Below are 11,816 nucleotides of genomic sequence, written 5' to 3' on the forward strand. Positions count from 1 at the left end.
CGTACAGGCTCAAGCATCGTGAAGCTGGCGTGCTGGCTGCAGGAGGCTCGGGATGCTTGGTCAGCTCTCGGGCCCTGCACGCAGACAGCAGTCGTGGGGACACGCGTGGGCACTCGGTAGCCGGCCGCAGCACAGGTGCTGGCCGCACCCGGGCCCGGTTGAGCTGAGGGCGAGTGGAGCTGGCCCAGTTTGTACAGATGCTCAGCCCCTCCGGGAGTGGCCCACAGGGAGCAGGGGCTGTGGCCTCCAGTGAGCCCTGAGGAGCCGGGCGCTCAGGGACAGAGAGGGACTCGGGCCTGTTCCCCGCCTCCGGGAGCCGTAAGGTGGGCTCGCGCGTGGGGTGTGGGGCTCCGTGGTGGTGACACAGGCTGCGCCTTTCTGGTCTTTACTTGGGAAGGTAGGTGTTTATGGACTCTCCCCAGGAGAAGCGCACGCGGGCTGGGCTGGAGCGGGGTCGCGTCCCAGCCTCCGCCAGGCGTGCGGGTCAGCATGCCTACGTCGGGCGGAGAGCTTTCCCGTGGCGCCTCCTCCCCTTGCCCCAGGCCCGCGCATGGGAGGAGATTGAGATGAGATTGCTCTCGGATTTTTCAATCTCCTTGCCCTGGCAGCCTGCCCGGCCACCCTGCTCTGTGCCCTCCCACCGCCTCCCCACCACGCCTTGTTCTCAGCCTCGCTCCCACGGCAGCTTCCTGCCTTTATGGCCACATTCTTCCCCCTCTGCCTGCCTGTGCACAAGTTCACCGGAATCGTCCTCCTAGTTTAACGTTAATTACCAGGAGGCAAGGACCGCTTCACGTAAGGACCGTGACTGCCTTGAAAGCTTCGGTCCAGTGTCGACCCAAAGAAGGGTGAGAGTCAGGGACTCTCCATTGGTTCTTAAATTTGGTCCCGCAGGCTGCCCCACGACCTTCTCTGTCCTTTCCCGGCCGCTGCAGGCTGCTCAGAACTGTGTGGCTACCCTCCCTTTTCCCACGGTGGCGATGCTGCCTCTGCGGGGAAAGAGATGCAGCCGTTTGTCTCTGCTTGTTTTTCCTTTTCACTGTTTTCATCTTCATGCTGCCTTTCATTTTCTTGCTTCTTTCACTCCCAAACAGCTATAACTCCTCCCATCTTTCATTTCTGTCCTTCCTGTCCACGTGGGCAGGAGAGACTTCCTCTGGTGCCCGGCGACCTGTCTGTAGTCACCACAGCCCACAGGATTGTCATCTCTGTCTGTGAAGCCCCGTTCGCATGACAAGACCGTTCTCTCTCCCAGAGCTTGTGGCCTCAGCTTCAGGGTCAGAGAACTCTTAGGAAGGACTAGTGACAGGAAGCAGGCCTGGATAGGACTCAGTTTATTGCCGGCTTTAGATCCTTCGTGGGACACGGGGATTGGGAAGCATGGCTTTGGGCGGGTTGTTCTGTTCCATTTGCAACACATGCTAACAGCTGGACTGGCAAGGGTATCGGTCACCGGTCCATTTTCGTTGGACACGATGCCCTCCACCTTTGTGCAGAGCTGTGATTCCACGCAGGAGGCTGTCTGTGGCAGCTTTAAGTAGCTCCCAGCCTCTCTGTGACCCGGGCAGAGACAGTATAATCTGCCATGGGTTCCCTGGTGCATACCCTCCCGGAGCAGGTGGGGGCAGGTGGGCAGTTCTTGATCCTGGAACAGGCATCCGGGCAGCAGAGGAGGCCTGGCGATGATACTTCCAGGAAAGGTAGAGGGTCTTCTGTAGGTGCGCCTCCCACAGAAAACACTTCAACAACAGGCCCTCTCTTCTTTGCCTCGTTCCATTTTTTTAAATGAGAAATAAAGGAGGTAATAGAAAGACACAGAAAGAAAACAAGTGGGAGTAGGGGGCCAAGTATGGGGGTGCGGAGGAGAGGAGCGGAGAGCAGGGCAGCAGCTGGACTTGGGAGAAGCTCCGGGCGCCCTGGGCCGCGCGCCCCCCCCCCCCCCCCCCACCATTCCTCTGGCCTCTCTCCTTTCCCTTCTTGCATGCGAACTAAAAGCAAAAACAAAACGTCAACAAAATGTCAACGTGATTTCTTTGTCCCACTTTTCTCTCCTCTGGTCCGTCTTGTCTCTGTCTGCTTGTCTGTCCCTCGTGTCTCACTCTCTGCAGAACCTCCACCAGCTAAAACAGATTCAGACCTTGAAGCAGATGAACGAGCAGCTGCAGGCCGAGAACAGGGCCCTGACCCGGGTTGTGGCCAGACTCTCGGAGGCCATCGAGGGCTCGGACCCCCAGGGGCTCTAGGCCTGCCCCCTCCTCCCCTCCTCCACTCCAGGCACGTTCCCTCTTGTTGTTGGTCCCGGGCTCTGCGCTCGGCCCCCAGAGCCTGCACGCGGGTTCCTGTGAAGGTCGGTGGTCTGCAGAGGCGGCATGGGCCGGGGCGACCCAGGGCCGGGGCCTGGCCTGGGCTGCCGTTGGTTTGGTGAGACTCTTCCCCTAGAGACGGAGCGCAGGTCACTCAGCCAGACGGGTCCACGCCTGCTTGTGTGTGGACGCGCACACGTTTCTGGGGGGAGGTCAGGGTCTCGATCAACAGCAATCCAAGTGCAGCCTAGTCCCTGGAGCAGTCGGGTTGCGCCTGGGGTGACGGTGACCAAGGGCAGGGGCCACACATTCCAGACACCTGGGGGTCAACTTGAGCACAGTTGTGCCAGGCACCCCTCAGAGGCAAAGGCCCGGGTGTCTGTTCAGAGCTCCCCTGCTGGTTCTGTTGTGCAGCTGGGCTGAGAACCGCGGCCCCAGGACCTGACAAGAACGAGCGCTGGGGGGGCACTGACCCAGCCCCGCTCCGTCCACCCCCTGCTGGGTCTTTCCATCCCTCTCCCTTCTTGGTGGGTGTTGCCCTCCTCCTTGTCACAGATCTGGGCCTGGGGATGTGCCCTCCCACGGCCAAACCCCCAGCCCCACTGCCAGCAGGGGGCTTGCCGAGGAGGCGGCAGGGGAGCGGGGGCTCGTCTTCACCGGAGAACCAGAAAATGCATCTTCTGCACTTGACGCCTGTCCCTGGATGTGGGTCTGCAGACAGGCTCGCAGGTGTGGCTCGTTTTCTCACCGCGGCGGCGTGAGGGGTCCTCACTGCTGAGCGGTCTCACTCTCTGATACGAGTTTTTAATTTGTAGCAACAATCCGATTAGTCCTGAGCAGGCCTGTTCTTCTTTGTGCCCGTTTGCTGTGTCTTCGGGGTCAGTAGCTGGCAACTAGTACCCACTAGATCTGAAGCACCCGAATTACTGTCGGGTGGAGCGGATATCCTGCTGGAGACGCTGTGACACAGAAACTTGAGAGGGAGGTGGCCCGCGGCCCCGAGCAGCCTGCCGGCCCTCCTCGTGACAGCACGTCAGGGCCAAGCTTCACGCCAGGAGATGAGCCAGCTTTGACCTGGGGCGGACGGGGCCCCCGGAAGATGGCCCGGTTTTCTCGGTTTCCTCCTGGTGGGGAGAGCGTGAGATCAGGAGGGCTGGTGACCCTGGAGGCGGCTGTCGTCTGAGGGCCTGTGCTGAGCCCTGTACTCGCCCTTTCTCATTTATTCCCCATAACAGTCACTTTTCCTATGGGAAAAACCAAGTCACAGAAGAAGTAACTTGCCCGAGGTCACTTGGAGGGTACGGGGCGGGCAGGCCAAGGACATCAGGCTCCGGGCCGGCTGCGCACCCACCGCCTGGCAGCCCTGGCGTGGGGCGAGGGGGCAGCCTGCGGCCCCTCAGTGCCGACTCCTCAGCAGGGCCACGCAGAGAGGCCCGCCCGGGTCACGGAGAAACCCACAGAAGGCGCGTGGGGATTCCGTGGGGTCGGGTTCCAGCATCCACAAGCGCCGTCTTCCCGGAGCCGGGCCGTTGTGTGCGCGTCGCCGTGTCTGTGGGCCCTTGAGAGGTGGGCGTTGCTCAGAGACCACGCGGCTTTGGACCTGGGCCTTCGCCACCCAGCCCCTTCCAGGAGGAGCTGCCGTCCCCACCGACGGGCGCTCGGGAGGGCCGGCCTCCCCCCGGGGCCGCTGCAGCGTCGGGACCCCGCGCCGCACGCTCCTCACCCAAGGTTGGAAGAGGTGACGTTGGAGAGGAGCTGCTTCGTTCTCTTTGTCCTTCCTGTCAGACTGCGGCAAACCGGGCACTTAGAAGCGGGGAAGCTGCGCAAGCTCGTCGTGCACGGCGCCTCCACGGGTGTCCGTGCGTAATTGGCCCGTGCTCACATGCGGCTCCAAGAACCCCCTCCGCCTCCTCCTCTCCCTCCTGAGCCCGCCTTCCTCACGCTTCCTCCGCGCCCCTCTCTTCCTTCCTGGCGCTCCCTGGAGCTGGCCGCGGGAGCTCGGGCAGCTGGGAAAGTGCCTTGGCCAAGTTTTTCCCAAAGAGTTGAGTCTCAACGGGGACATAAATCTCCGAGGCTCGAGGGTGCGTTTGTACATGCTTTTAAAGGGGAGCGGTTCAGATCCAACCTGACGAGCTGCCAGCGGTGACACACGGCCTGTCCCCATGTAGAGCTTCTTCCCACCCGGGGCTCCCGTCGTGGGAACACGGCCTGAGAGTCTTGCTGGCGCCCAGGCTGCCGGCCCCGGGGTGCCCTGGGAGGGCACGTGGCAGGGGAAGAGGAGGGAGGCCACGCCCGCGGGCTGCTGCGAGCCTCTTGGCTTGAGTGTCTGGGCAGTTGAGGCCAAGGGGTGGAGGCAGAAGAGGGAGGCCGGCCAGGCTCCGACGGTGTCAGGTCAGAGGTCAGAGGACAGGCCTGCTCTGGTATTTCCTGGATTAACGCCCTCTAACTGCATGCTGTCACAGCTGTGGCCCCCACGGAGCCCCTCTTTGTGAGGGACGAGGGCGGGGATGGCTTCTTTAGGTACAAACTGGAAAGCCCGAGAGGAGAGCGGCGTGCCGCAAGCGGCACAGCTCACGGGTGACGGTCGCGGCTTCCGGCCCGCGACCGCGTCTGCGGGGAAGGGGTGAGCTCTGCAGTCAGTGAGGAGCTGTGCCGTGCTGCGCTAGTGATGCTGGACTCGGGCCCTCGTCTGTGGACCTGAGGATGGCTGCGTCACAGACCCTGAGGCCGTCCTGGTGCTCCGATGTTCTGTTCCCTCCATACCAGTGCCTCGTGTGTCTGTGGTCTGTGCACACGAGGTTAGGTCTCCCTCTGCGACTTAACCTGCATCTTCCGTGAGAGGCTGAGGGAACGGTTCCTTTCTTTACGGGGATCTGACTGACCCCTGGGTGCTAACAGCAGAGCCAGAACTGGAAGTAGCCCTGGGAACATGGAGGGGCCTGTAGGTTTGAATGACTGACCAGAGGACACTCGCCCCAGACAAATGTGGGTGTGGATTTTTGTCGCCTTCACAGTGAAGAAGCACTTTCCCTCTGACCTGACTCTCTCTTGCCGCCAGCAAGGCTCGCACACCAGCCGTGCCCTCATCGGGACCCGTCGGGGCTGTCAGACACCCCCCACTTTCCCAGCCTGGGCTCGGGGCCGCTGCTCCCTCGCTTCGCGAGTTGCGCGACACAGTGTGACGGTCCGGGGAGGCCGGGCTGGGAGAACAGACGTCTCCACCCCCATCTCCCACAGCAGAGCCCCAGCCCCCTGAGGGCATGCTCGGGCTCCTGGGTGTTGGGGGGCTGGGTGTTAGGGCTCTGCTGTGGGAGATGGTTAGGTTAGGTTAGGGCTCCTGGGTGTTGGGGGTTGACTGTGGACACGTGCTACGGCCAGGGGGGACCTCAGCGGGTTCCGGCACACGGCACCAGAAGCAAGACCCTAAGTCGTCTTGGGGGTGTGATGGGAAAGCCGAGCTGTGCCCCCCACCACGCGTTCCCGCCTTCCTTCCCTTCACCCCATCACCTCTTCTGACCCTTCCCTGTGTCCCCAGCACACATGGCGCTGCCCTGGTTTCTCCGAACCAGAGGTGAGTTCCGGGGAGGAAACCCTGGAATGGTTACTGGTTCAGGAGAAGGAGAGGGTGGCACGCGGGGAAGGGGCTGTTCCTGCTGTGTGCGCGGGGGGGCTGTGGCCCCGCGCGGTACCGTCACCAGCCCGTGAGCAGGAAGAAGGGCACTTGGTCCCCGTCACCAGCCAGACTGACTCGCCTTTCCCTTCCGCCGGCAGGTCCTGACAGAACTGAAATCCGACAACCAGAGGCTGAAGGACGAGAACGGCGCCCTCATCAGGGTCATCAGCAAGCTGTCCAAGTAGGCCAGGCGCTGGCTTCCCGGGACGGCGCTGGCCCCGCCTCTCCCCCCGCCGGCGCCCTCCGGCCAAGAGGAGCCACGAGGACCTTTCTCTGGCCGTCGTCCAGTTGCCGCCTCTGCACCCTCCGTGTCCCCTCCTCCGGCCCCCGCCGCTGGGGTTCAGACAGTTTTCATCAAAGCGCGACTGCGATCCCTCAACCGTTAGAGCCGTCTGGTGGAGGCCTGGGGGTCGCCAGGCCAGCCGTGGACCCGGCCTCCGGCTGCCGGGCCTCTGGTCCACGTAGCACTTGGTCCAGGCCCCAGCCCTGCTGCCACCACCATGCGCTCTGATGTGGGACACACATGGGGAGGCCTCTGGAGCTGCCGCCACTAGATCCAAGTTGACAGTGACTCCACGTTGGGGCCCCTGCTTGTCCTTGCCTCTCAGGAACTGACTTTTCTCTAACTCCCGCCGGTGGTGGTGGAATTTTTTCTACCAGCAACCCAGTGGCACCTGACTGGTCTTAACGCCCGTTCCCTCCGTGTCTGGCCCTCTCCCCAGGGCTCAGGTGACCGGGCTTGCCTCTTCCCTTTCTGCCCTTTTACTTTCCTTCCTCCGTCCGCCCCGGGGCGCGTGCCCCGGGAGGTGGGCGCTGGGACAGAGCACCGACCCCAGCGGTGTGCCCGGGCAGTGGTACCGCCGGCCTCTCCCCGGCCAGGCCGGGCTCAGCTCCCCGCCGTCCTCCCCACGCAGCGTTTCTCTGCTAGAACACCCGCCTGCCCCACCTCCCTTTGACCTGGTCTCCTCTCCTGAAGAGAAGTGGCGCCGCTGTGAGGAGGCGTGGGGGCGTCTGAGGCCCCCCCCTCATGCCTTGTGCTGTGAGCGTGGTGGGCTTGATGGCATCTGGGGCGTGTCCAGGGGAGAGACGATTGTTTGCTCGGAAGCCAGCAGGAGGAACGAGTCTGGACTCGGAGTGGCGAGACCCGGTGGCCAAGGCTGTGTCCCAGGGACCCCACCCCGCCGTCAGGGAGCCTCTGGCGGCTGCGCCTTGATCGCTCGAAAGCTGGGCGGCTTGGATGAGAGTTGAGGTCTTCCTGAGGGTCCCCCTGTAACGTGACAGCCCTGCTGTACCTGCGGCTGGGGACCCCCGAGGTGCTGACGCTGCCCTGGGCCTGGAAGTCGGTCCCCACGTGCCCTGCTTTTCCCACCTGCCGCGTCTTGGCTGTCCTTCTCTGGACGAAAACCTGGACAGGTGGCTCCCTGGGTTCAGCACAGAATTGGGTCATGAGTTCTTGATGATGCCCCAGTATTAACACTTAAGTGTTTGCTTTTTGTAGGCGCTTTATCCCTCGGCTGGTTTGAGTGTGCAGGTCGCTTTGGGGTTGCCGGAGACATTTAGTGTGTAGCGGTCCGTTCTCAACATACGCTACCTCTGTCTAGTTTCTCTTTCTTTCCAGCCCCTTCCATGGCCCTCAGAAACGTCACATGCTCTTTAACCCAGAGCCATGATCAAGGTCCCAGTTCGGGATAGGAGCTTTGTCTCCTGGGGCAAAACGCCTTTCTCAGAGTGTGCAAAACCTTCCGTGTCCGGCCATTTCCTGCGAGGAGCGACGCCTGGGCGGGGGTGATTTGTGTCGTCGGGGCCGGGGGGGTTGCGTGGGGGGGATGCTGAGAGTGAAGTTTCATATCTTCCACTGTAGCGTTTCCTTTGTTCTGGGGGAGGGGAGCAGGCACGAGGCCTTGGCCTTGACCCTGGCTCTCCGGCACACCCTGGGTGCTGGGCCAGGACTGGAAAAGGAAACTGAGTTATTAGGACGTCACCTGGACTCTCTTGCATCAGGCAGACCAGGCAGAGGGGTCGCAGCACGCCCTCCGCTCCGTCTGTGCCTTTCGGGGGCGCGGGCGGCTCTCGGAACCCGGTCGGGCTGTGTCCCGCGCCTCCCTCCAGCCCTTCTGTGTCAGGCCTCTCCGCTCAGGAAGCCAGGCTCTGTGGCTAGAGCCCGTGGTGTGGACCAGCCCGTGATCTCAGGCGCTCTCTCTCTTATGCAACTAAGTCTGTGAGACAGACTCTGAATCTGGTCTCTTTCCAGGCTGTGCTGGTCCGCGAGGTGATGGTCAGGGGCCCCCTCGCTACCTCTGGGGTTGCGCCCTGTCACCGCGGTGCCTGGATGGGTGGTCAGCGCTGGGGGGAGGGCCTCGTCGGCCTTGGCCAGCCGTTTTCTGGACAGGCCGCACCTCTGGGAGTGACAACCAGCCTCTGAGCGTCTGAGTCTCTGGCTGAAGCCTCACTGCTTCTCCCCCTCGTGCCTGAGGCCCCAGGCTGGGCCTTGGAAGGGTCTGAAGGAAGGACGCGCCCTGGCCTGTCTCCTCGGCCCACTTGCAGGGCGTCAGCTCCTCTGCTTCCCTGCGCTGAGCAAATCGTGTGCATGTTAGCGCCACTCGGGGCAAAAGGCAGCTGGAATCCCACTTCCAAGCCTGTGGACCCCACCAAGGTGTGTGTGAACTGCCAGCGTGGAGGGGAGCAGCTCGTCTCCGTCTCCAGGTTTCTGGCCCTGGAGCAGGCCTCTCGCACCCAGACGGACACAGACAGAGGGGCTTCCCAGCTTCCAGGCCACCGTGTGCCTCCGAAGGGAAAACCTCGGGGACTCAGCAGCTGGGCCAGTAGGGAGTGGGCCCCTGGTTCCATCCACTGGGTGAGCGCTGGCGTCCTGGCCTCCAGCACCACCCCTGACTCTGGACGTGGCGGCCAGCGGTCATAGGTGGTCCTGCCCCTGTCGGGGCCCAGTTACAAGTACAGAGCGTGGTCCCCATTACTGAGTTTTAAGGCAGGTTTCAGCACCTCGGAGGGTGTGTCTCCTGACCTCGTAGGAAGGCAGCTGTGGCGGCAGAACGAGGCTGCTGAAAGGACCGGGCGTCGGGGCCCAGGGCCAGCGCCTGCCCTGACCCGCCGTGCGGCCATCTGTGAAAGGGGGCTGGGTCGGTGGTCCTCAGGACCCCTTCTTGGCTTGAGAGTCTGTGGTTTGTTGATTCCTAGGGAGACCAGAACATTTCTCGCTCAGAGTTTTTGCTCTAACTTCAAAAATTCTTTTCTTCTCATTCAGATGGTTTAAGAGTGTGTCAAGGTGGGAAAGTGAATTCAGTCTGGAGGGTAGTGGCCGTCCCTCCTGATGGCCTGGTGAGAATATGCAAACCCGCGGGGGTGGAAACACGGCCTCTGGATGAGTGGTTCTCATGGGAGGGGCCCGGCTCCTGGCGTCCAGACGGCAGACCCGCTGTGTTTCTCCCCACCGGCCACTCAGTCTCAGCTCTGCCTTAAGCACCAGAGGGCCTTCCTCGAGGAAACCCCAGCCTTTAGTTTTGTGGGGCTGTCGCAAGCCGAGGTCCCTCCCCTGAGCAGGGCTGCAGGGAGTTCACACTAAAGGCTGCAGGACCGAGTAGCCCCCGGGGAGGAGGGGGAGGGCCAGGGTCTGGGGCCCGCATCCCTCAGCTTTGCTCGGCCCCCCGGATGGGTGTGTAGGCTGTGTCAAGGATGGCCACTGATCGCTTGTGCTCTGATTAGATTGGGCAGTAGATCAGCTTCACTGCGGCCCCGGGAACCGTCGTCGTCACAGCTGCTTGGGGGTGAGCTGGGCTCGGGAGAATCTGGACCGGCCGGTGGCCGCGTAGCAGGCGATGCAGCCCCTCCTGTGAGGGTCGTGGTCGGACGTCAGGTTGAGGAGGGGTCCTGGGAGCCCCTCCTTGGGAAGCACATGTAGGGACAGACACGGCTGAGGGTTGGCCTGATGCTGCCTTAGGAGGTTTCGAGCTCTGGGGGTCACTCTTGCTTCTAGCCTGTGTGCACACGCGTGTTTGCTACATGGAGATTTCAAAATGCAGTCTCATCACCCAGTTTCATGCAAGCGTGTTACTCTGTTAACTCATATCTTTTGCTTCCCCCCTCCATTCCCCAGAGGGCTTCTCTCTGAGCTTCTTCTCCAATTAATCTGCTTATCATTTGGGACTGGGAATCTGCCAGAGTGACCTTTTCTGTTACTTCTCCAGATTTTCCCCTAATGCTCCCAGTAAACTTTTCCTGGGTGGCCCTTTAAGGTGACCTCACGATGCTCCTGTCTTTGCAAAATAAACACACCTTTCACCCTCCCGCCTACTCTCATCTTCCTCCCCATTAATTTTTTGCTTTTCTCACTTGGAGCTGGTGGTGCTTTAGAGGAGAGATTGTCCACGAATCAGCCCCGACTCTTCCGGTTGCAAAGCTGACTGGCTGTGCCACTTCCCCCTCGAAGGTGAGGTTTGGCCCTAGCCTGGGCGGGGCCCATGGGCAGCCTGGCCTCGTCTGCGCAGCTAGAGACTGAGTGAGTCCTCAGGAGGGCACCAGGCAGTGTCGGTGCGTCTGGGACAGTGGCTCATCTGCTGTTGCCTTGCAGGAGCGGGTTCAGGAAAGGCAGGGCCCCGGGGGCCTCGTTGAAGCCTCGATGGTCTCACAGAAGCAGGACTCGGGGTGGGGGCAGGTCCTGGACGTGGGGTGCTAGGCTGGCCTCTGAGCCTGACCTGCGTCCTCTCTCCATACCGCGCTCTTCTGGGGAGGGGGCTCGGAGGGAAAGGCGAGGGGCTCAAGCCAAGACAGCAGGAGGTGGGCCACAGGGGTGGGGGTCCCCTTGCACCCCTGAAAGGCTGGGGCTGCTGTCAGGCTGGCCCCCAGGTGGGGGAGGGTGAGACTGTGTCCCCATGTCCCGCCATGGGGGAGTCTGACTCAGGCTGCAGCGCCGTGGTCCCCCCTCGTCCCCCTCCGTTCCCTCTGCCTCTGTCTTGATCGGTGGAAAGAGCTGTGAGACCCTCCCTGGGGTCTCCACACCCCCATTCCAGGGGTAGCATTTTGTCTCTGTTCACCTTACCTCCACCTGACTTCCCCTCCAAGAAAGCACCAGAGGGACCGTTTGAAGTCGGCTCCGTTGTAAATACACGTGGTGGGGATAGGGGTTTAGGGAGGGACCCAGATGCGCTTTGTGAGCTGAATGTATTTTTATGCAATTCTGAGTGGCCTTTCAACTCTGAGATGAATGATCTTGTTTTACTGGTTATTATATAGTATTATTAAGTATTCTGTGTTTGAAAGTTTGGGAATAATAATATCCACATCTACATGATGCCTGTAAACACAACAGTATTTATAAATAAGTAAATTGTGTTTTAACTTTGTGACTGTCTCCACAGTTTAGGAAATGGGGTTTATAGAACCTTACATAGGGCCAGCCTGTGGTAGTTTCATGTCACCATCCTTGCCACTGGGGGCCTCTGTCCCAGGGACGGCCACGGGGGCCAAGGAGGAGCCTGGGGGGCTCCCAGCCTCGGGGGTGGGCACTGGTGCTCTCACCCCGGGCGGCCGGGGCCCTGAGAAGGTGGCTTCCGTGGGTTCCCGGGGTCTCTGCCCGCTGCTCTGTGCAGCACTGTCTCTGCAGGGCCACCGCTCGGTTCAGGGCAGCCGGAACCGCTCCATGGCTCCGAACTCTAAAGGCAGCTGGTGGGGGTCACTGGAGGCTAAGGTGCTCGGCCGCTGGCAGGGGGGCCAGGGTCGGGCCCTCCGTCCGTCCTAGTGCACCCCATCTGGTTTGCTCAGACCCATTCACACCCAGCGGAGGCCCCGTCACCGAGCTGGAGGTCGCGGAGGTGAGGGAGGGAGGC

The 11,816-nt window shown here is 61.8% G+C and overlaps 1 protein-coding gene across 4 annotated transcripts in view; it reads left to right on the forward strand.

Annotated features, from left to right (window-relative positions):
- The window catches only part of PPP1R12B (protein phosphatase 1 regulatory subunit 12B), a 193,131-nt gene extending 185,379 nt beyond the window's left edge, over positions 1 to 7,752 (forward strand). For 2 of the 4 annotated variants that reach the window (XM_059999013.1, XM_059999022.1), the window contains exon 24: positions 6,075 to 7,752. In XM_059999013.1, the coding sequence (XP_059854996.1) occupies positions 6,075 to 6,161 (87 nt within the window). In that variant the 3' untranslated portion in view covers positions 6,162 to 7,752. Of the gene's footprint in view, positions 1 to 2,108; positions 2,244 to 6,074 lie in introns of those variants that run through there. The other 2 variants (XM_059999008.1, XM_059999030.1) reach the window with 1 other exon arrangement.
- The last annotated feature ends 4,064 nt before the right edge of the window (positions 7,753 to 11,816 follow it).

The sequence above is a fragment of the Delphinus delphis genome, chromosome 1, assembly GCF_949987515.2.
Source record: "Delphinus delphis chromosome 1, mDelDel1.2, whole genome shotgun sequence".
Taxonomy (NCBI): domain Eukaryota; kingdom Metazoa; phylum Chordata; class Mammalia; order Artiodactyla; family Delphinidae; genus Delphinus; species Delphinus delphis.